General features: G+C 41.1%; 1 protein-coding gene across 1 annotated transcript in view; it reads right to left on the bottom strand.

The window, feature by feature from the left end:
- Window positions 1–1,594: 1,594 nt before the first annotated feature.
- spegb (striated muscle enriched protein kinase b) overlaps window positions 1,595–24,868 on the bottom strand; it is a 48,121-nt gene continuing 24,847 nt past the window's right edge. Inside the window, exons 18-41 of the mRNA XM_034134632.1 lie at window positions 24,501–24,673; window positions 23,660–23,772; window positions 23,393–23,561; window positions 23,148–23,244; window positions 22,618–22,818; window positions 22,336–22,393; window positions 22,138–22,215; window positions 21,849–22,021; window positions 21,742–21,768; window positions 21,454–21,606; window positions 20,946–20,988; window positions 20,743–20,811; window positions 17,948–20,630; window positions 17,682–17,831; window positions 15,597–15,713; window positions 12,907–13,074; window positions 12,629–12,751; window positions 12,166–12,330; window positions 10,548–11,391; window positions 7,152–7,391; window positions 6,855–7,078; window positions 6,318–6,393; window positions 5,904–6,053; window positions 1,595–4,560 (exon numbers count right to left, since the gene is read on the bottom strand). Coding sequence (XP_033990523.1) covers window positions 4,305–4,560; window positions 5,904–6,053; window positions 6,318–6,393; window positions 6,855–7,078; window positions 7,152–7,391; window positions 10,548–11,391; window positions 12,166–12,330; window positions 12,629–12,751; window positions 12,907–13,074; window positions 15,597–15,713; window positions 17,682–17,831; window positions 17,948–20,630; window positions 20,743–20,811; window positions 20,946–20,988; window positions 21,454–21,606; window positions 21,742–21,768; window positions 21,849–22,021; window positions 22,138–22,215; window positions 22,336–22,393; window positions 22,618–22,818; window positions 23,148–23,244; window positions 23,393–23,561; window positions 23,660–23,772; window positions 24,501–24,673 — 6,550 coding nt within the window. The 3' untranslated portion in view covers window positions 1,595–4,304. The remainder of the gene's footprint in view (window positions 4,561–5,903; window positions 6,054–6,317; window positions 6,394–6,854; window positions 7,079–7,151; window positions 7,392–10,547; window positions 11,392–12,165; window positions 12,331–12,628; window positions 12,752–12,906; window positions 13,075–15,596; window positions 15,714–17,681; window positions 17,832–17,947; window positions 20,631–20,742; window positions 20,812–20,945; window positions 20,989–21,453; window positions 21,607–21,741; window positions 21,769–21,848; window positions 22,022–22,137; window positions 22,216–22,335; window positions 22,394–22,617; window positions 22,819–23,147; window positions 23,245–23,392; window positions 23,562–23,659; window positions 23,773–24,500; window positions 24,674–24,868) is intronic.

The following is a 24,868-nucleotide window of genomic DNA, read 5'->3' on the forward strand; positions in this document are numbered from 1 at the left end:
TGTGATAGTCGTATTGATTCCATCCGATTGCTGCTATAATAACAAACAAAACGTCTGCCTGCTCTCCACAATGATCAATAACAGCGAACGGATGGTCAAAGTAAGGTACAAATAAACAGAATCACACGAAGCCTGGTTAGTGTTGCCTGACTTTATAAAGCGTGTTTTTTTTTTTACAAGTGTGTGGTTGCGTTCTAGTCACTTTGCTCAGCATACTGCTTGTTACAACTTTTATTTGCCGTACTCGCCTTAACTGTTAGCTCAGGTTAATCTCGCCCCCCTCCGACGTAAGCGTGACGTATGCGGTTCTTGCTTCTAGACGGACAACTTTTTGGTGCTCGAAACGAACCGGATTCCGGAGCTTAGAGGCTGCTCCGCTGCGGTGTGAACAGGAAAACCCGGTGCTTTTCAAGCACCAGATCCGAACCGGCCCTGAAACACCGTTGGTGTGAATGGGTAATCTACAATCAGCACACACACAGCTGAGTCGAAATGGTTTCATACATGTTACAAGTTGTAATTCCTGTGACCACAGCGAGATGGTGCTGTCTGCAAAAATATCAGGACTATACACATAATCAATTCCATTCAGGTTCACCTTTTCTATCAAAATACAAAGTATATATATTTTTTATTAATTTTGAAAATATACAGAAGATAATGTGAATGAACACTTGTTGCCATTGACTATCGGCATGCAATTAATAGAATTTGGTGCAGATAACATGATATCATCCAGATAGGCAAAATGTAGTAACCAATCGATAGATGTGAAATGTTTCAGTGGACTTCAGTGATCGTTAAAGTCACATTCTACACGTACATATTCGTTTGTCTATTAATCCTATTTCCATTGTTCATTGTCTTTTCCGCCAAAATCAAGCATAACAACTTTTTTTGCGACATTTAGCGATATTTAAAGAATGTGAATGTATTAGGCTTATTTTAAACTGCGCATACTAACAGGTGGAAGGTAACGCAACAATACTAGACTTTTGGAAACCTCTTATCAACTTTAGATTAGACAATCAATACCAGTCTCATATCTTTCCTGTAAATATAAGTCTACACTCAGCAGCTGTTTAGCTTAGCTTAAAGACTAGAAATAGAATTTTTTTATTATTACATTTCTTACCTTGGAAACCCTCGAAGTTGCACTCCTTCAGATCCACTTTAGTCAGCACCCCAAAACACTTCAAGCTTAATATGAAAAGGTCCTCAAGGATCAGTTAGAACATGTCATCAAACAGACGTTCGTTTCCCTTCTTTGGATATCAGGAAATACTCAGCTTGATGAAATGTATTTAAGACGTGCACCACGTTTTGGAGATAATTTCCTGTCTCTATAAAGCCTTCATATCAAATACTCCTGAGCATTTCAAGCGAGTTTGTTTGCTGTTGAACAGTCCTCCCTGGGGAGAATATACACATAATTCGACGTCAGGGTCATCCGAACTAAAAACATTGTATGACAATAACCTAAAATCATTTTATTTTATATTTAGAATGGTTCATATTAAATTCATAGCTCTGCTCCACTTTTCCTATCACCCTTCCATCCACTGTAAGAACAAAATGGACCGTTGTATCCATATATTTTTGTCACATTTCCTTTATTGTTCATAGCCATAAGAGCTGTCATGCCTTTTTTCCATGCCAGATTCAGAAGGATCACAAAATAAAAAGCAGCAGCTTTAACAAACACAGTCACTCAATAAATGAACAAATTGCGAAACACACACGAAGCAGTCACATTCATATAATCCAAATAAAGAACTTGTCATTCATGTAACAAATCTATTTTCTCTGTGGGTCTAATATCCATAAGGAGGCACTGCAACACATTCCACAAAATACGGCATTGTATTACAAAATGTGGAGCATTAAAAAAAAAAATTCTAAACCCTGTTGTCTGCTTATAAATAGTTGCAATTTGTATATGATTAAATAACGTAATACATTGCACATGTGTTATATTGACGTTGAGAATTGAATGCAAAATTGCACTCTCATGCTGATCGTGCATGTTTTCATTTAGCTTTAAAACATTACTTTGCATATAGGAAAATGAAAAAAGAGTTGCAGAGAAGGGCAGTATTTATCTTGCAATAGCATACAGAAGAGGATGAGGCATGTCACATGTGGCACTAATCATCTTCCGTACCTTAGAATATATAGAACTAGCTAAATCATTTCATAGAATTACAAACATTCTTTTAGTCAATGCACAGATTCAAACATATCTTGATTAAGCTGGATGTATGAAGCAGTTTTATGTAGTGTTGTTGTGAAAGTCCTTTTTACCTTCTTTTGTATAGTCATATGTCACGGAAATTAAGTCATGTTTAGTGTGCAAATCTGTACCTTATATAAACACAAAGTGATCAGAAATCTGACATTTGTGCAAAAGTTTCACATGCTGGTTTTAAAACTGAGTTTACCCTCACAAGGCAAAGCAACATGAAAGAAACAATACAATTTAGCCGTTTGATGACCAGAGAAAATATCACTGATTCATGAAAAAAAAGTTATAGCAGATGTGCTGGTACCGACGCCAGAGGATAGAATTCCAGAACAAAAGTGGATATTAGGCATTCACACAATTGTTTTTGGAACAGACATTAAACACCATATGCCGCAGAGTCATATTCTACTTTCAATCCAACCAAAGAGCCAATATCAGTATGCGTTTGATTATAATCTTCAAACTTAGAGGTCAAGTTTTATGCTATAAGGGGCAAAGAGATATATATATATAATATTTAACCATTCTGCAACTGTTAAAAAGTAAATCTCTCATTTCTATCCTCTTGAAGATGACACGTTTTTTTAACAATATTTATTTGAAGGTAAATTCCTCAAAATATCCCATATAAAGAGTGTGGGATAAGAGTAGGTGTCTCTTACATATAATAATGATATTTCCTAGAGCTGCATGTATTGATATTTATGTGTGGACCACTGTGTTTGGTCAATTGGATGGCCTCGTAAACAAGGTGTATGACGCTTCATTTAGGGAATAACAATTACATTATATTTTTTAATTGGATTATCACCATTTTCAATCTTACCTAACTTTATTTATACAAGATTTGGCCATTTATAAAATCTAATTAAATCAAACCTTTTTTTAAAAGCGGTAGCTGTTAGCAATTGAATATTACAGCTAAAAAAAGAACTAAACCGCTTGCTTGTGTCTTTATAAACTGTCTTTCTCAATGAATTGGAGAGGCTATTTTTTATGCTAACTGGTTAAGGGCACTTGGAGGAACCCCAGTATCACCAGTGGGCTTCTAAAGTGATTCACTTTACAACTAACCCCCCTGAATAATTAATTATGACAATGATCTTGGATAGTAGGCAAAGTGCTGTATGCACAGTCTACAAATACACTAGCTGACTGACTCAGCAAACTTGTAAACTTCATATTAGTAAACTCAGAGATGGGATAAATATAGCTTATCACTGCAGATTCTTTCAACTGGGATAAGTGGAAGAACTTAGCTAAACTGGAAGCTAATTTGCCAAAATGAAGGTCTTATTACAAATTGCAAAACAAAAATCAGATTTTCAATGATCGAATAAATAACATAAGGGGAAGTGTTTTGTGCTGATAGTAAGAGTCATTTTTCTAATAGCCCTTGTAAAAAATCTTCTCATATGTCCTCTGAATTTAAAAAGTAACCGGACATGCTACAATCTTCAAGATGCTACAGCAGTATAAAAACGTAGGTACTGTAGCACAGATAACACTGCTTTAGTGATTAATCGTGGGCGTAGAATTAGCCATCATAGAATGAACCCCTGGTTGGGAAACATTTGAATATGAAACTAAGAGTAAAGGGAAACAAGGCATCAATTGTTTTAGCACTCCAGGCTTTGAAATTGTGCTTCATTATTTTGGAAAGTGGTGAAAAACGTAACTTAAGTAAAACCTCAAACTTCTATTTCCACTCTTTCAGGCCTTCCACGGTGGGTCTATGTACCAATATGCATTCCCTCTAGCAAGGTTGACGGTAAGAAAGGGTTTATCCAAAATGTTACAAACCTTGAGGTACTAACTTGAAGACAACATCCTGCCTTGTGTGAACAAGGTCCACCATATAAAAATACAGTCAGGCTCATGTGACTTTATAAGAGTTCCCTTAAGTGCGTCTCTGCTGCCACTGCTGGTTTCTTGAGTTTTATTTTCAAGTTCAACGACTCCATCCTGAAGGGACCATCCCATCCCGCGGCCCAAAGTCTTGTGTCGCTCTAAGGATGCCCCCCATCCCCTCCTGACATTCCGTGTTGGAAGCCTGTGTTCACTGGGTGACAGTTGTGGTGGGTGTGGTTGGCACATTTGGCGTGGCGGGGCTGGTGGGGGTATGTGGCGAGCTTTGGTAGGACCGCAGGAGGACTTTGTGCTTGGTGGCGACCTGCTCTCGCCTGCGCTGCTGGTCGGCCAAGAATTCCTTGAGGCGGGTGGTGGTGAAGGTGAGGGTCTGCCTGCGGAGCCGCATCAGGTACGCGTCTTGGAGCCAGGAGTTATTGAAGCAGTCCTTAATGGAGGGACGGGCCCTGTGGAAGAAGAACATATTTGGAGATTTGAGAGAGACTTATTACAGCTTTTATTTTGTCATTGTCCTTGTGTCGTGTCCTCGTCTTTGTTGTTATGTTTGTCTTCCAAAAATGCGCAATAAAATATTACTATAAAAAAGTACTTAAATATATTTATAACACAGATTAGTAGAATATTTTATTCTGATTGGTCAATTTGGTCATGCATTGCTCTGCTCGTTTTCCATAGCACACTGTTGCTAAGGATAGCAGACTGTTATTTGTTTAACTGTCTTATTGTTTTATGTCCTACAGACTGTATACTATGTTGCACTGTTGGAGGAGCTCGGGATTTAATTGCCATAACTACACTGGAGCTACTCTGCATATGACAATAAAGACTTTGAATCTGTTGCTATGGATAGCAGACCGTTGCTAAGGATAGCAGATCGTTGATAAAGTTAGCAGACGTTGCTAAGGATAGCAGATCGTTGCTACAGATAACAGGCCGTTGCTATGGATAACAGCTTGTTGCTAAAGATAGCAGAACGTTGCTAAGGATAGCAGACATTTGCTGAGGATAGCAGACCGTTGCTAAGGATAGCAGACCGTTGCTATTGGAAGCAGTCTGTTGCTATGGATATCAGACTGTTGCTTAAGACGCTCTAATGAAGAGTCTGCAGTCATAACAATCCGTAAAAAGAAATCCGGTCAATTGAACGTTTAGCTGTGGCACAAATTCGTTTTTTTTCAAAAAACATAGTGTAATACTCTTTGAATAATCATTTATTAATTTCAGAAGCGCAGCAGTCTTTGGATTCATGATGGCGTAACGGTCCCCAGTAAATAACTTAAAGAGTACAAATAAAAGAAAACAAGATAAGGAAAGAGGTTAAAAGACACAGAGAGCTGGACGACAAAGTAAGTAAACATTTTTTCTTTGCGTAAGCAAAATAATACATTTTAAATGAATATGCTGCTTCATATTATTGATGCATTTAGTAACTTGCCATGTATTAAGCAGGATCATGTACAGTAAGCTGGGTATTATATTGAAAGAACCCTTTAAACCTTTCCACTTTGTGTCGGGGTCATATCACCCTGTTGAAGTTCCTTAAAGAGGACATATTATGCTCATCTTCAGGTTCATATCTGTATTGTGTGCCTCTACTGTGACATCTTTCCATGCTTTAATGTTCAAAAAGCATAATAGGGCCTCTTTAATCTAATGAGCGACTTGCAGCATATTATCCCTTACATATATATTTTGTGAAAAAAAGTGATGTATAGCTATGATATAGCAATAGGAGTTGATAGATATTCTTTACAGTATCTGAATAACAAAGCATTCACGTTCAGCTTACCAGGGGTAGCTACAGAGGATCTTTTTAAGAAACAGAGAGGCACTTTGGGACACATTCTGGTAGAGTTTAGACAGGTCAAACTTCGCCGCCTGGATCCTGGCTTCAGTCTCCTGAGGCTCAATTTCAATGAAAGGCGACTTGCCGCTCAACCTGGAAAATCACAGAGGGGAATTCTAGACATTTACAAAACCCCTCAAAACATGTCAACAATGCATAACAAAATACAGTTCATTAGGCTAGTTGTTAATGAAATGAATATCACAAGAGCAACAGGCTGTTAACATGATGTGTAATTAGAGTATCCTGAAAAGATAAAAAATGCTCATTTCAATCGTATAGGCCTTATATCACATAAAGAACACATTTCTATGTAAAGACGTATTGCTGGGTGGAAGCTGTGGAAGCAGGGCTCACATGATGAAGGTCAGCACGCCCACGCTCCAGATGTCAGCTGGAGGACCCACCACGTCCCCCTTCAACATCTCCGGAGCTGCACACAGGAGAGAGGAACAATGCACAGCCTTCATTATTTTACACAGAACTATAATGAAATATTTTTGTAGCACACAAACACTGCAGTTCGTGACATATTCCCTATGATTCTGTGTTTATGATTAATAGTGTGTGATTGCAGTTTAAGTTGGTTCAAATACTCATGTGCTTTCATAGCTGCTGCACCTCCAATCACAAAACAGAAACCATACACATTCATTCTGTATCAATACTCTCAAGAGAATTAACGAAAAGTGAGATCTTTCCATTGTTCTATATTTTACCTGAGATATTTCTGTGTTATAGAATATATTATGAGTGTTTTCTTCCTAATAAATTAGCACAGAAAGATATTTAAAAATCCACACTCAAGGTGTAAACTATAGCTAACATAAAGAAGTATGACTTATATCAGGTGTATCTACACTCTGATAGGTCTGTGTAACCAAGAGCTCTTACACATATACTCCAGTGTTCCAATAGGAGGGCTGAACTGCTTGAGGAAGAGCGGGTTGTAATTCTGAGAGCTGCCGAAGTCGATGATCTTGATGACATTCATGTAGGTGATGATGATGTTCTCCGGCTTGATGTCCAGGTGGAGGATGCGTCGTGTGTGGAGGTAATCCAGACCCTGGAGGATCTGTACGATGTAGGTGACCACGTCATCCTCCGAGTAACGGAACCTGAAACACACAGCTTGTTAGAGGGAGAATATTTGAAGGCGCATTAATGCATCTGAGCATCCGTTGTCTTCACCTGTCTATGAGGCTGAAGAGCAGCTCCTTCCCGCTGCAGTACTCGGAGATGAGCACCAGGTAGCGCGGTGTGACGTAAGCTTCGTGCAGAGCCATGATCCTGTCATGGTGAAGGGATTTGAGGATGTCGTATTCCTGCAGCACCGTCTGCTTGTTGTCCGCCTCGTATGGAACGATCTTAGCCATGAAGAGGTTTCCTGTGGCGTTCTCCCGGCACTCACGGATCACACCAAACCGACCCCTGTGTGAAAAAAACCCATTATATTACATTTTGAAATGCTTTACTGTACGAGCACCAGTGACGTGCGGTGAGGTTCATGGCTGGTGAGGCACTGACTCTTTCAGAGTCAGATTTACAAATATTATATTTTGACCTTAATCGAAATATTCGGTTATTTTCAAAAGCTTTTTTAGTCTGATGCTTCGATTCATTTTAAACAGACCGTTCAACAAAAGGATACCCAAAATCTAAATATTGGATTGTTCTTTCTTAGCAAGATCCCATTTTCATTACAAATGTGGTCTTACCTTGACTTGAAGATGAAGTCCATGCTATCCTTCTGGACAACAATCTCTATTACTGTTTTGTAAAAGTCCTCCTTATCTCTCTAGTTTCAAAAGTCTAGTTTGTTGTTTGCGTCTACCGTCTCTTCGTAGAATAACAGTAGCAACAAGAACCTGTGGGCTCACGTGCGCCCCCTTCAGTGCGGCAGAGGTTATGGCTGCCTCTCCTGGTGCTTTTTTCATTGCCGTTGTACGATGAGACCAGCGAGCCTAAATATCATATATACGTGAAATAAGTTATTTAGAGACTATGGATGGCGAGGATAAATGTAATAAAGGGATCTACAAACATTACATTGGTGACCTACAGTAAGATGGTAACAGGCATGCGCTTAGGGCCCGCTTTCCAGACAGTTTCTGTGGGGTGACGCATTCTGAAGTGAGGCAGATCTCATCTGTGCCTCACCTTACCCCACAGTAACTGGCTTGAGCGCGCTCACAAAATAAGTGGCCGCGCTAAATTAGTGCCCGCGCTCCAGCAAGTTACTGTGGGCTTACGAGAGGCAGAGCTCGTCCCTGCCTCACTTCTCATCGCTCCCGTAGCGGATCTCGGCAAATTTGCTGATTTTGACTATAAAAAGCGATTGGAATCATACATAAATCACATTTACACAAGATCAGTGGAGACATTTCATTATTATTATTATTTAGTTTTTCTTTAATTGTTTTTCCGTTACATTGGAGTATGACAGGTGAGGCTCTGCCTCCCCTGACTGCACGTCGCTGACGAGCACACAGAGATTTTTGAACAGATATTAATGGCATGTCTGACAAAGACGACAGTCTGAATTTGTGTTCCAATCTGTAAAATAAAAGAAGAAAAACACACTTTTGAAAAGTTGTCCCTTTTGCTCCGCTGCATACTAGATAAGCGTGTTATACAGATGAGACATGTTTAATGTTAGATCATTTTTTACTCCTTTTTTACTTAACCTTGTGTTTATTGTATTCATTGTTTCTGTTTGTGTTTTTCCATTTTTGTGTGACTGAATACAGCAACTATGTGTGGTGATAATTGTATATCATATGACTGTTAACAGCTGTATTTTGCATTGTTATACATTTACATTTTTTAAAACATCCTCTTTTATTCAAATTAAAGGAGACCTATCATGCTATATTTGAATAATATATTGTAGGGCCATACCTATATAAGGTATATTTATACGTTTTATTTGTCAAAATACCAAACAGATCATGCATTTTAGCCATGCCTCATTTCGCTCTATTTTGCTCTCCTCCACCCTGTCTTTGCATGCGCTGCAGCTGACCACGCCCCCCTGCAAAGGAGGGGGCCGAGTTACGAGAGTCGTGTTACCATGCTGTTACCATGCCACGGCAACCTCTCATTCCCCTGATTGGTGGAGAGTTGGCCATATAGGCGGAGCTCCTCGTCACTGACGTCAGACTATTTTCAAATCTGGATCAGTTTTTATCAGATCCGTTGCAGCCCCGTTTTTAGAGATTTGGGTATGGAGGAAAAGAGAGAGGGTTGAGTTTTCTGACACTTGGTGAGTTCCCTGGAACACCGGGGACACATATTCATGTATAAAAGACGTACAAAAGTGCATTTTGCATGATAGGTCCCCTTTAAGTAAAAAATTACGAATTTCAACATGTCATATTAAAGGCTAACTCTGAAAGATTATGCTCCTTTAAAAATGTTTTATTAATAAAGCCTGTCTTTGTTTTCTTTACTTCCCAACAGTTTAAGTTTAAGAATGCTTATATTTTACTTAAAGTGGACCTATCATGCTATATTTGAATAATATAGTGTAGGACCATACCTATATAAGGCATATTTATACTTTTTTTTTTTTCAAAATACCAAACAGATCATGCATTTTAGCCATGCCTCATTTTGCTCAATTTGAATTTTTTTAGCTCTGTTTGTATAAGGGCAGAACAGCACCACCTACTGGCCTGGCATATGTACTACAGCGTCTCCAGCGCTTTCGAACGGCAATGGCCGTGGCCGTCTCCTCCTGATTGGTGGAGTTGGCCCAATAGCCGTAGCGCCACCGTCCTGACGTCAGGACAGTGTTCAAATCTGGATCAGTTTTTATCAGATCCGTTGCAGCCCCTTTTTTAGAGATTTGGGTATGGAGGAAAATAGAGAGGGTTGTGTTTTCTGACACTTGGTGAGTTCCCTGGAACACCGGGGACACATATTCATGTATAAAAGACGTACAAAAGTGCATTTTGCATGATAGGTCCCCTTTAAGTATAATTACCTAACAAACACGATGAATGTACTCCGTAGCATATGATTATAATTGTTGTGTTTGTTGCATTTTACTGCTGTAGAAGTTGTGCTCATTTTTACTCAATATACTTTGGGTAGTCGAATCTACAGCAATGCACACATTCTTTAGTTGATGTGTCGATTGGTTTAGCCTTTGTACAATTGTGCAGCTTTGCACCATGATGTATTAGAGAACTGGATACAGCTTTGGGGGCGGGACTCCGCTCATTCCTAAAGTAGCTCAGTGGTGCATGAAACGGTCTCAGCGCAGTGAAATGAATGGAGAGGGAAAATCATTTGGCATTAATGCATTCGTCCTGGGAAGTTAATTGACATAAAAAACAATTATCCTCTAAATTGACATACGTCTCTTTTCCATTGTAAGTCATGGCCCGATGATGTCATGTGACTGACACAGAAGTTGTAGTACCAGTGTTTGGCCACTACACACATTTGCTTCAACTTCCTAAAGCGCTTGCTTTACGGTCTAAACGTTGCTGTCTCTTGTTTCTAAGGTAGAGTTTGTTCAGTACGTTTATTTGATATTGTTTTTGTATATTAAATTCCGGTCCCTACAGTAGTCATTACCTTGCTTTCTCATCCATGAAGGTGTAAGGCTTCTGTGGGACTCCCTGGCGCAGGGATCCCTCTCCGGGCCGTCCCAACGGCGTCCTGCGGCCCGAAGGTGTTGCCCGTCCTGATGGTGTGACTCGTCCTGATGGTGTGACTCGTCCTGATGGGGTACCTCGGTTGTCCCCTCCCTGCACTAGTGGTGTCAAGCTCTGCACCACCACTACGGGCGGGGAGATGGTCACGGATGGTGAGACGGTCACATGAGGTGAGACGGTCACAGGGGTAACAGTAAGGGTGATGGTTGCCGGGGTGGAACTAGATTGTGAAGGTGCAGTAACACACGCGGTCACAGCCGGCGCATACATTGGAATGGAAGAAATAGGTTTCCCTATGGCAGGTGCAGGTGGTGGTAGAGGAGAAGGTGTTTTCCTGGTTGAGGGGGGCACAGGACTTTGAGGTTTGGGTGGGACAACAGGGGGAGGAGCCAGTTTGGTCTGGGGCTTGCTCATGCTGATACTCAGGGTGCTCTTGGCTTTGACTGGAGCAGCTGTGGTGGTCGGAGCTGTGGTGGTCGGAGCTGTGGTGGTCGGAGCTGTGGTGGTCGGAGCTGTGGTGGTCGGAGCTGTGCTAACGGGCGGAGTAACAGCAGCAACCTTCACAGTGGTTACTGTAGAGGCAGATTGAGCCACAGATGGAGCGGGAGCTGAAGTCGAGGGAGGGGCAGGTGTTACCGGGGAGGATTTATTGGAAGCAGGTTTGATGGGAGGCACTTTCATAGATGACATCATCACCACAGGGGCAGGAGGAGTCGTTGATGGGACAGTCTTCACCACAACAGTAGCACTGGACTTAGCTGGTTCTAAGGAAAGACAAAGAGGACAAAACTCAAAGACTTGATTTGATATGTGAACAAGACAAATTATAAAATGTAATGATCTATGACTAGAATGCCATTTTTTACCTCATTGGGTTTGAATAATTTCTAATGTGCAACAAGCAATACTATCAACATACAAATTCAAACCCAATTATGCCTTGAGCAAAACAAAAACTACACTGAAACAGAAAACGGTCATTTTCGGAATCGGAACACTATAATTATAGTTTTTGTTTTTTTACAGTTGCTCATGTTTAAATGTGAAATAAAATAAAGTAGAATAAAATATTGATATAAACATAAGAAGTCAAAGTAAAAATGTCCAATAAAAGACTTAATAAAAAAAATATATAAACATAAGAAGTCAAAATAGAAATGTCCAACAAGACAACAACAAAAATTAATCTAATAAAATATTTATATAAATGTAAGAAGTCAAAGTAAAAAAAATCATGTGTACTATGTTCTAAAATATAGATCTATAACACATGTATTACTATATATACATACAGTGTTGTATAAGTATTAATAAGATATGAATGCTGAATTGCACAGTTAAAGAGGGTGTGTCTGCTGATGGTGAAGTCAGTCAAGTCTATTGGGAGGAGTTAAAAAGTGTAATGGCCACAGGCAGAAAGGATTCCTGTGGCGCTTTGGTGCATCTCGGAAGAATGAGTACATTTTAAAGGACATACATGAATAAGTACATTGAAAACCAAAACAAAATACAGAGATTTGTTATACTTGAATACATACCTGAAGCATCCAGGCTTACTATCTCTGAGAGGTTGCTGTAAGGGCCCTGTCCAGCTTTGTTTACACATGCCACCCTGAACCTGAAGGCGCCCCCTGCTGGCAGGTCAGACACATTGAAATAACAGTCTGCCACCCCTGTAGCCACGATCAGCCAGTTGGTCTCACCTGGGGAGGAAAAATAAGATCAGTCTCATTCATAACACCAGAGATAGAGTTTATTATACACTTTTGTGTGATTACTCTAAATCAAATTCATGCACATCTGGTGTTGCTATTTATAAGCTAGTCCCATTTCTGTGTTGACGTATAGATTGACCAAATGGAAAAGCCCTATTTGTAATCCTTTTAGAACCTATGGTAAACAGTAATAATCATTTGAAGGTGCATTTGTGGAAATCGGACAATAATCATTTATTTAAAAAAGAAGGAATAAAACATGAAGTAATTGTTAGTAGAAACTTACTCTCTGCTTTTCTCTCCAGAGAATATGTGCAGGGGGCCATTGTGTCTGAGGGCCTCCACAGTACCAGAGCTGTATTGTTGTACTTCTGAGGTATTTCAGGGGTCCCGGGACGGTTGGGCAGACCTGTATAAACAAATATTGTCATTATAAAGTACATCATTTACCCATTGTTTTTTATTTTTTAGGATCTCTTGTTGTCTACCCTGTAGCCTATTACATCACTTGTTACTATACCTTATTATATATAATCTGATAATAAAAGTGATGTCAGTTCTTACGAGCAAGAGATATTGTGCAAGAGCTGGACACTGCGGCCAGGGGGTTCGTAGCAACACATTCATAGACCCCTGCATCCTTTTTGGTGGTCTGCATGATCATCAGTAGCTGTCGGCCATCAGGGCAGGCGATCAGGTTCATCCTGGCGTCAATCTCCAGGGGCTTCTTATCTGAGGAAACATTCATTAAAAAAGTATTTTATTATGAGTTTATAATAATGATGATGTAGGTTTATTAAAACAATTTAAGGGTTGATTCTTTAATCTCTCAAAGTTCTGCTACTGTAGGGTTAAAAATAACATGTGTACGAACACATAACTGTTTGAATCCATTTCATAAGTAATAAGAAATCTTATCTCCTCTACTATTGCAATATATGCATATGCACGCCACATTTATGCCTCTGCTGCACTCATGCAATCATGAATAATTATGTATAGTATTGTAATTAGCAAGTGAAGTGATTCTGACCAGCCATCTGTGAGACCATCACTTATACCCCTTTCACACCAACGGTGTTTCAGGGCCGGTTCGGTGCTGGTGCTTGAAAAGCACCGGGTTTTCCTGTTCACACCGCAGCGGAGCAGCGTCATAGCTCCGGAATCCGGTTCGTTTCGAGCACCAAAAAGTTGTCCGTCTAGAAGCAAGAACCGCATACGTCACGCTTACGTCGGAGGGGGGCGAGATTAACCTGAGCTAACACTTAAGGCGAGTACGGCAAATAAAAGTTGTAACAAGCAGTAGTGCTGAGCAAAGTGACTAGAACGCAACCACACACTTGTTAAAAAAAACACACTTTATAAAGTCAGGCAACACTAACCAGGCTTCGTGTGATTCTGTTTATTTGTACCTTACTTTGACCATCCGTTCGCTGTTATTGATCATTGTGGAGAGCAGGCAGACGTTTTGTTTGTTATTATAGCAGCAATCGGATGGAATCAATACATGGGCTGCACAGGTTGTCATGTCCGACTATCACAAGTAGAATCATAATGAAAAATACGTCGGTAAAAAGTGCCTGTAGAAAACTGCTTAGCAAGTAGTCAGTTTAGCTTCGGTTGCTATGCTAACATCACCCATGTTATACCAGAGAAACTTTCATAACAGCGTTGTGATGCCAAACAGCGTCAATTCAGACTGACACCAAACAGCGTCAATTCAGACTGACACACATTCACTTAAGGGGAACTGGGGATATGTATCAGCTGCTTGTGTGACAGTCAGACAGTGAATACTTTAGAGCCGTGTGAGCTAACCCGGAGCGAACGGGAGAATACACTCCCGTTGAAGAGCAGCCGGCCAGCACTGCAGCGGTCGGTAAATGCCGCTGAAACACATTAATAAACAATGAACCACGGCACTCTGGAGAAAAGTATAAGGTTGGAGAAGTCGTTATTTAATTTAATCTGGCTTCGTATGATTAAAAGCAACGCGATCATCGACCCGACGCAGTCCCCGGCCCGTTGTTGTGAGGTGAGCTCCGGCGTTGGGGAGAAACTCAGCGACGTAAACTGTGACGTCATGACGCAGCAGCGGCAGCACCAGTCGGGCTCTGAGCGGTGTGAAAAGAGCCGGCGCTAAACCGAAGAACCGGTTCTGAACCAGAAAAGCTCTAGCACGGAGCTTGAACCGGAGTTGCGTTGGTGTGAAAGGGGCATTAGGCCCCACTCACACGGGAACGTTTGCGTTTATGCACAGTATGCGTATTCAAAAAAGTCTTCCGTTCACATGCATTTGTTTCATTTAACGTGTCTGTTCAAACGAGGCCGCTGGAAACGCTGTAGTACATATGCCGGGACTGTAAGTGGCGCTGTAACTTCCGCCAAAATACACCAAAAGCAGCGAAGAAGAGCAGCCCGAGCAGCCCCGCAGCAATGTTGCCATGGCTACCCTTCTGTTTAAGCCCCGCGGTGTATTTAGCAACATGTAGTTCATGTAATTCTCCATGTCCACTTGTTGCTGATGGTTGTGGTAGAGGAGCTGTAGATTTTGCACTAATATCTGTAGCATGGTCAGTAGCAGTAGCACTAGCAGTAGCTACTGACAGGAGGAAGTGTGTGTGGCGATTGCTGGTATTCAGCGGGATATAGTAATTTCCTCAGCATGTAAATATATGGATAAATGCAACGGGGAAGTTAACTGAAAGAAACCGAATCTGTGGATATTGCATCGACCGACCAAGAAGCACGTCTCCGTGGAGAGGACGCGCTCAGAAAGAGAGATATTCTCTACAAACACCGGGTGAGATCGCTCCTTTGTCAATATAATGGATCAATGCATGAAATCTGACTCTGTTTATTTTGTTTAAGGAGTATATTGGGCGTTAACAATTCTGGTTTGCCTTTTATAATATTATTTCATTCAAGAACCCCTTGTGCGTTTAATTAACACAGCTATTTTTGATAGTTGCTACAGCAGTGAGCAGGAGAGGTGGGGAGAGGTGGGGCTATCGTTATTTTTTCAGGAAATATTCGTATAGAGGTGATTACACGGACTCGGTTGACCCCCCAGAGCGTTTCGTTTGCAAATCTATCCACCTTGGGACCCGTTATCGTTTGTGGGGTCAGTTTCTATCGGCCTCGTGTAAATAATAGGGCTATACGCACGCGAAACTATGCAGATACAAGCAGTTTTCTCCTCGTGTAAATGGCGCCTTAGGTAACACTGCCTTATTTACATCACAGACCCTTACCTTTCATCCAGTGGATGTGTGGGTGGGGGCTGCCAGCTGGCAGACAGCTGAGTGTGACTGGATCTCCTTCCAGCAGGACATGGTCTCTAAGCTTAATGTGGAATACTGGAGGGAAATCTGTGAGGAAAGACATATAATCACTTAAATATTATGTCCATACTGTTTTCTTTATAAGCACAATTAAAAACTATGATTGACTGTACACAGTGAAGGTTAAGACAAAAACAAACACTATAAACACTGTGCAACTTCTGGCATAACTGGTAAACTTTGTTTTATTTCATTTCTACAACTTATCCCTATTCATTTTTGCTACTGCAATGAAGAACTCCACTTTTATGACATACAAAGGCATCACATGTGTTATGGTTTGGCAGGCCATTTATGCAGTGTTTTAGTAGGGGATTATGTGGCCGGCTATTTGTAGACCAAGAGCAGTCACTTCCTGAAGTGCTGGTTGCCTGGACATCTCACGGTGATGACAAGAGCAACTGGGTTTGTATTCTTTCTGCTAAGCTCCCTATATTCAACAGACAGATACAAGGATGGTCTTTTTTTATCTAGTTCTCGATAAGATAGAGAAAATTGCACCTCCCAAAATGTCTAACTATTACTTGCTACCAGGCTTGGAATTTTGTCATTTTAGGGGCAAGGCCATTTGGCCTTTGGTGTCACCATTTTGTTTAGGGCACAAAGGCCACATGCCAGGGCACAAAGGCCACATGCCAGGGCACAAAGGCCATTGAGGGAACAATTTGGATTTGGAGCTTACAAATAAATAACTTACATTTTCTGAAAAACACACGAATGACATGGAAAACAAATCACTTTTTTAATATCAATAATGTCAAACATTATAATCATATAGGCCTATGCCTCCTTAGTATTACCGTATATAAAATGAAATACTCTACTTTGAATAGTGTGTTTGGTATGGTTTCTAATCTACTACTTCTCCCATTCACAAATCCGAAATCAAATCAAAAAATCTAAAATTCTATTATATGTAACAAATATATTCCATTTCAGAGCAGAAGAAAAAGCCTTCAAGGGTCAAACTCTGCACATACATCATTCAGCAGTGCACAGTGAAGCTCCAACATTCAACTGTATGAACAAGCAATACTTTGAAATGCAAAAGTCTGTGTGTGTGTGTGTGTGTGTGTGTGTGTGTGTGTGTGTGTGCGTGCGTGCGTGTACGAGAGTCTCTTTAATAAATGTTTCAACTCGAGTGTCAAATTCGCGTGACGCGTTCTCGTGGTAGCCAATCAGCAGTGAGGATCTCAGCCACTGACGTTGAATCAGAAAACCAAAACATCAGCCGTTAGCTGTTAGCACACAGAGCTCACAGCTCCTCATATCTGTTCAGAAACTGGACAAAAGTTAAACAAGAACAAAACACAGGCTGTCTATGTCCTGGCGAATACAGTCGCTGCTTTATTTCTGTCTTTAGGACGTTGTTGTGAGTGTGGACGGAGCAGCTACAGGTTAGTTTTGCCTGATCGATCCAATCTCCATTCAGAAAACACGCATTTTAAAAGGTTTTTCGCCTGCCGTCTTGTCTGCAAACTTGTCAAAGCATTAATTCATGGTTTTTACTAACCGGTATCAGTATTTTGTTACTTCGGCATCATTTTGAAACGTGTATTACAATTAAATCACGGTAAAATATGTTAATGTTGTTGTAGTTGATTTCTACCACAGTATTTACATGGATATAAGCCCCGCCCCCTCTCCAGCGCGTCCTGTTTGAATGACAGGAGTAAACACAGCTGACAGCTGCGGTGAAACTCCAGTGATTAGAGCAATGCGAATATTCACCGGTGTGAACGCAGCATAATGCAGTTCAGAGACCAGACCACTGCTCTGACGCTTTTAAAGCAACTTCGAGATTTTAACAGTGTGAGGGGCACAAAGGCCATGGTGGCCGTAGGACGTACAATTATTTGTGGGGCATCACGGCCAGACCGAGGGGCAACGACGGCCATGGCCGTCATGGCCACAGTGAAATTCCTACCCTGCTTACTACCCTACCCTTGACAAGTGCAATCACAATCTATTCATACACACTCTTGTGAAACTTACCGGAAGCCAGTTTGGAGTACTGGCGTGAACGTAGGGAACTATTTTCTCTGGAAATTGCTGTTGGTATGTCGGGCTGTGATACCGTCTTGTCACGCCTTCCTCTGGTCAGGCCCCAACGATCCCATCGTGATCTGCGCTCACCCTCTGCAGCTGAACGAAAAGAACACAACATATAGAAATCGTCATGTATTTAAGAACGTGCAATTGATAATACTCTAGTTAAACGAATACATTTCCGAATAAAGATGTATAAGTTTGCTTCATACCCTTTGTTTCTGACTTCAGGCTGGCCATAGAGTCTAGAGACTCTGAAGATGCTCCATTACTGGCCTGAGCTGCCAGCTGGTTCTGAGGAACACTGGCAACTTTCGGAGCTCGGCTTTCTGATGTTGCACGACGAAGCATGGAAAAAATGGGCGTCCTCTTGGGGTCCTTGTCCTCTGATGCTCTCCTTTCCTCTGAGAAGCTTCGAATTCTTGTGGAGATCCCAGCCACCGTCGATTCAATCTTTCTGCGCATCGCCAGGACCGGTGATTCATTAGGTTTCTTGAGCTCCTTATCATCTTGTTCCGACAACACATTACCGTCACTATCTTTGTGCGCCATCTCCACTTCCTTCTTTTCCTGTGACCCCCTTCTGCCGATAGTCCAAGAAAGCCTACGTCTTGAAGAATCTTCTTCTTTGGTCGCTTCCTCCTTGCGTTCAGCTGACGGCGCTCTCTTCAGGCGCATAGAGAGCCTTTTCATAAAGCCTTGGTCCTTTTGAGCTTCACGAAGGTCCTGGACTGACTTACACTTCTCCTCAAGTCTCCTCGGTGCTAATTCCAAAGGTGCACCAATCGGCCCAGGTCTATATATCTCTTCGCCTGACTCTGCGGAGTCCGATGATATCGCTTGTGATTTGTCCTCATGCTTTGACCGTGACAGAAACTTTAGACTTCTTGACAGGGAAGACTCACGTTTTTTGAAGCGGGCCTCAAAGACCTCTTCAGAGGATATGTCCTTAAAGTCAACTCCTGCTGGGGTCTCTTGTTGGGATGAGGAATGTGTGGTAGTCCTTGGTGGAGTGGGTTCTTTTGTCATCATTTCTGGTGACGCTACCCTGGAGAATACAGCAGGGTGCTCAGTGGTTGATATGATGGTTAGCTTTGGTTGACCAGGTAAAGCAGAGGACATGCTGGCTGGTGAATATGTGGGTACACTTGATACTGAGGGTGACATAATGGCTGGAACCACAACAGGTGTAGAGGGGCTTAAAGGTTGGTCATTTAAAGGCTGAACTGCAGGGACCATGATGGTCTGCATAATGCTTGCATATGCTGAAGTCCTTCCATCTGGAAGAGTTACTACAGGAACAGAGGATGTAACATAAGTAGGCAGAACCATTGCTGATGGATGGGAATATTCCTGTGTTGGTCTCACCATAACTGAGCTTGTGATTATGATCATATCAGAAGATTGAGCAGGCATATTTTCTCCTTCAACATTTCCTTTGACAGTACTGACAATTATTTCTTCTTCTTTCATCATCTCTTCTTTTTCTTCTTGCACATCTTCTCTCACTACTTGTTCTTCCATTTTCTCTTCTAGTGTAGAGCTTTCAACCGCAACAGGTGGTGTAGCAATTATCTGGCCCGTGTACTCTGATTCAGTCATTGTTTCTTCTGATATGCTCATGTCCTTCTCTGAGAAACCACTAGTGCTCGATCTCTCATCAAAATTACTATCTGTGGTCATCCCTTCCATCTTTTCATTCATGTTGTCATCAGGCTTTATCTCCTTCTCCATGAAAGATTCTTCGCTTTCCGCTTTGATTGGACTTTCCTGCATAACAGACTCTGGTGTTGGCGGTTTTGGCGAAGGATCCCTGGGAGTCACTGGACGGGAGTCTAGCTTGATTTGCTCAGTGAGAGATGACATAGATATAGCCTCCTTAAGCCTTCTCTCTTCCACCTGTGCCAAGGGAATCTCCAAGGGAGCTCCCAACCGGCGGTGTAGAGCTATGGGTTCTGAATCACCCTGACTGAAAGAAGCAGTTTTGCGTAACATTTTTGGTTTTGGATCATCCTCCATTGCAGAATCGCTGGATGAAGCTCTAATTAGCGGGGGTGGGCCCAAACGTGCAGTACGAGAGTAGCGATCTGAAGATCCTAATGTTTCCAATAGAGGTCCTCTTAGTCCACTCATCTTTTTGTCTACAGAGCCTCCACGAAGCAGCCGCTGTCTCATCATCTCCAGTTTAAGAGCGTAGTCTTCTTGACTCATATTGGCAGTTCCTGGACTGGTGCTCCTCCTTGGTAGCTCCATAGAGACGGCTTTCTTGAGAACTCTCCTTCCATCCTCTTGGATTCCTTCTCCAGTTCCTTCCTCTGGTGTAATTTTTAGCAGCAATGCACTGTCGGCAGAGCCTCCACGTCTTAGCTCTCCTCTTCGTCGTCCACCTTCTGGTTTGTCTGGTTTGTCAGAGTCCATACTCGAACCCCTGCGTAGGGGTTTTCTAGTCACCTGTGACTTTTGTGGCAATTCAGCGGGTGATTCTTCATCTGAGGAACCTTTATCATTGTCTTTTGGCGACCTTTTACGCAGGCGACCTTTACCTGTTATTTCAACCCCTTCTTTATCCATTTCCTTAGTGTCACACTCCATTGCTTCCTGGCCTTGAACAGGAGACCCAGACAACTTACTCGTACCATCCTGCTTCCCTGTTTCTTGCTCATTGGTTTGGATGTCATTCAGCGACATCCTTGATCCAGAAAATTCCATGTTAAGAGGCATTGGAATAAATGGCAGTTCATCAATGTCTTCATTAGAATCTGAAGATGACGATGGCATAGGTGAACTTTCTTTGAGGTTCCTGGGGACTGCAATGGAGATATGGCTGGAGGAATCATTCAGCAGCTCAGGTATGGACCTCATGACCATTTTTGATTTATAGCTGATGAGTGAACGCTGTATGAGAGGAAGTAAGAAAACATTCAAAGATGTGACCATTGAATGATTACTAGGCATTCAAGGTATAATGCAGTATAGAAATATCCTATAAGCAATCAACATCTCTCACCTGCCATTTTCTCCGAGATACAAACTTCCTCAGGGCCTCTGTACTTATGGCCTTCCCCTTGCTAAGTATCTGTAAAAAAAGACAATTAATGTGATTTAAAAAAGTAGAAATGGGGCCTTTCAGTATCGTCAATAAGTATTTACTGGAGAAAGAGTTAAGTATGGTTAACACTGAAGAGTGAAGTACCACTGGTCTTGTCTTACCTTGAACCAGGGGTGTCTGAGACATCCTTGAGTATCAGGTCTCCTGAAAGAAAATGATGGCAGATTTTAGTCATCAACTTTATGCAAATTAGTTTTTTGCTATCTTGAATGAATATCACCAGTGGATTAATATATGAAAGTTGCAGATAATAATGGACTATATGAATGCTAAATGTTCTTAATAAGCATCTCATATAGAGATAAATCATTAATATTAGAAACCATTTATTAGGATTCAATCCATAAGAAACAAGATGTGGTGAAAGCTGTGACATCTTCCAGAGCTGGTAAAACAGATTTAAAAGAAAGTATTAATTATAACAAAACATATGTTTTTAAATTCAGAGTAAAATAAGTAAAATAAGTAAAACAAATTATTTAAAAAAACCTGTATTTAAATGGTTTTCTTTATAATGTCCCGAATGACACTTTTGAATGTATAGATATATTTTACACAATCATTTTACAAGAACAGATCTTGACATAGAGACCCAGTGATGTGACTCACAGCCTGTCTGCTACCAGCAGCTTTATGATGAAGCCTTTAGCCTCTCGGCAAAGGTCAGCAAACATGCTCTCCTCGAAAGCCACGTTATAGTTCCTGATGTTCAGCACGGAGCTGCGATCATTCTCTCCAGCAAATGGAGAAACTCCTGTCAGACTAAAAGCAGAAACAAATGCTTGCATTTAATAACAAGCCCACGGGTAGTCCTGAACAGGCCGAAAACTGACATTGATAATCATCATTCTGTAATACATTTCATAATGAATGCATAATAAGAACAATTTTACTCACAACAGGTATGCAATTACTCCAATTGACCTAGGAAAATAAAAATAAAATTAGAAAAAGGCAATGTGTTAAGACAAAACAAGCAAAATGTTGAAGTAAAGCTATCCTACCAGATGTCTGTTGCTTTTGACACAGGCGTCTGACTGACAATTTCTGGCGCAACAAATTCTGGTGTGCCATATTTGCAGTATTGAGCCTCGTCGGGTGTGACCTGCAGTGCGTTGCCAAAGTCACAAATTCGGATCTGATCGCTTTGGGAGTCTGCCATGAGGATGTTATCAGGCTGATGAAAGAATAAAACAAGGATTTCATAACATGTTCTCAAATATTAAGGGCTCCAGTGCACTTAACATATAAACTCAGACAGGACAACAAAGGACAGTGAGGATCCATATGTACCTTAATGTCCAGGTGTATAATGTTCTGATGATGAAGGTAATCCATGCCCTCGAGCATTTGTCTTATACATGAGCGTACCTGGTGGTCACAAAATGAAAACTTAGCCGTATAGCAGTATATTAGATCATTCAATGATGTACATTTGGTCATGACATTGATATTGAAATATTTAGTATAGGATTGCTATGCAGGACTTACATCAGACTCCATTACAATAGATTTCCTTGTGAATCTGTCAAGAATCTCCTCATGGCATCTTCATATATTTATTAAGGTATTTCTTACTGTGACTTTAGAAGAAGCGCTAATTGTTTGTAATACATTCATAGTATGTATTAAGCTTAAAACAAAAAATAAAAAGCTTTTCAGGAAAGCACAAAATGTATGGCTACAGCATATAAAGAAAAAAAGCATTTTATTTGTATATTTTTGTATTTACTCTCCAAGGCTAATCGTGCACAAAGCTTGAAATAAGGATACAGTTCAGTGATGATAATGACTGCATTCTTGTTCTCAAAGGCGTCCTGAAAGTAAAGGACTCTCTCGTGGTCCAGCTTGGAAAGCAGGTTCATCTCTCTCCGAGCAGACTCCTTCTTCTTGGCCCGTGTGGAGATAAACTTTGCAGCATACTCCATCTTGCCAACCTTCTGGGTCACGCGTTTCACGTAGGAAAAGGCACCTCTGGAGAAAAGAAAAAGAAAAAAATAAACTTAAATGTGTTCAAAATAGTTAGATGAAGGGATTGAAAGGGCCCTATCATGCTAATTTTCAGGTTCGTATTTGTAATTTGTGTCTCTGATCATGTGACGTGGTTCAATGCTTTTATGTGTGTGGGAGAGGGAACTTTGGGATTTTTCGCATTTGCAGACCATTTAAAAGGCACAGAAACGTATATAACACACTACAGGAAGGGAAAACCCTTTCCGGCATTCTATTAAGATGGTTCCAATACAGACAGTGGTTCTCTTGCATTATATTGAATCAAAAAGACGGGATTTAAAATGCCTTACCTTCCAATTTCCTTGTGAATGTCATAGTTATCTGTCAGTCTGCGCATTTTCCTTCGAATCGTCTCCTCGTCATCCTTTGGCTCCTGTTTATGTGTAGCTGCAATAATAAGCACGTTTTCATTAAACAAAGGGACTTCCAAAGAATCACAAGATAGAATGGTCATGTTTGTTCCATTTCTACGCTTGTTAGCCATGCAGTCAATATTGTTAGATTTTTGTATGGCTCCGATAGATTGACCTCTCACCTTCATGTATTGTGAGTTCGGCCTTACAGGACACAGATCCCGCCAAGTTCCTGGCGGTGCAGGTGTAAACCCCGGAGTCTTCAGGGCGAGCGTTCAGGACCACCAGGGAACACTCATTATCATCGTACACAAATGTGTAATGACAACTCTCCGACAGCAGGATATCATTCTGGAAGCAAAAACGGTACATATTGATTTGATCTTGAAAGATTTATACTCTGCTGTAAACACTATTAAACTTATTTGAATGCTAAAAAGGATGAAAACCTTGAGCCAGAGGATGTCAGGAACGGGTTTGCCCTCCACAACCACAGCAAAGCGCGGAGTCTCCCCGGCACAAACCTCCAAGTCCTCCATGATTGTTTCAAATGTTGGTGGAGCTGTGGATACATTGCAATACCAAGTTAGATTTAGCTCTATTTATGTATATAAATAGATAGATCTGTGCCCCTGTATTAAAATCAGTTGGATGTCGCATGGATTCATGTCAAAAACGTCTGTTTTTGTCATTTTGGGTTTTTGGTTGATTCTAAACAAACAAAGTCTTGGCTTTCAGAAGTTTTATTGCTTGTAGAGAAAGGGATGACATCTTCATCGGTCACCATTAGCTCCCACTCTGATCGAATTTGGATATTAAATATAGCGTAGAAGCATGTAAAGGGACTTCAAAAAGCAAACGGAGAAACTTAACAGCAGCGGCATTACAACAGGTGGTGTGTGCTGTGTTGAATTGAGTTAGCCTAATTGATATGTTAGGTCAATGGATGCTTACTGTTGAACATTATGAGAGGCACTGCCTGCTTACAAGCTTTGTTATAGACTCACAAAGATTTAAAAATCATAGCTAATCCGGTGGGCAAGGGGTAAAGTCCCCTCATGATATCAAGCCTGGAGCCCTCTTTTAAAATAAAGTTGGCCAAAGAACTGTCAGCAAACAGTCATCATGATACGTGCAATCTTTTTCTCACTATTTGGGAGTCAAAGATATAATTGGAAAGCTTTCAAATCTCATCTTTTCAACAGTGTATGCAACTCAAAATGCTTTTCAGGGTCAGTGTGAGTGATTGTGATTGAGCAGGTCATATATATGAATCAGTGTCCCACCCACCTGCCAGCTCCACGTTGAAGGTGCAGCTCTCACTGCCGAAGTCGTTGGAGGCCACGAACATCATCTCTCCGATGTCAGCACTCTTCACTTTAAGCAGCTTCAGCGTTTGCTGGTCATCATCTGGCATGGTCATCTCGTACAGGCCTGGCTTGCTGGAGAGGACCGCTCCCCTCCTGTGGAGAAGGGTTTATAAGTTATATTTAATCATGTCATAGTTAGGAGAGCAGTGAGTTAACAGTGGGCAGGTGAAAGGGGTCTTCTTTGAGTGCAAGTCAGGACACAATAATAGACTTCACTGCTCTGGAATCTTTGATATTTAGAATCAAACAGCTGCCTGTATGCACTGTCATACTGTATTCATATTGTCA

This window comes from Trematomus bernacchii, unplaced genomic scaffold (assembly GCF_902827165.1).
Source record: "Trematomus bernacchii unplaced genomic scaffold, fTreBer1.1, whole genome shotgun sequence".
NCBI lineage: Eukaryota > Metazoa > Chordata > Actinopteri > Perciformes > Nototheniidae > Trematomus > Trematomus bernacchii.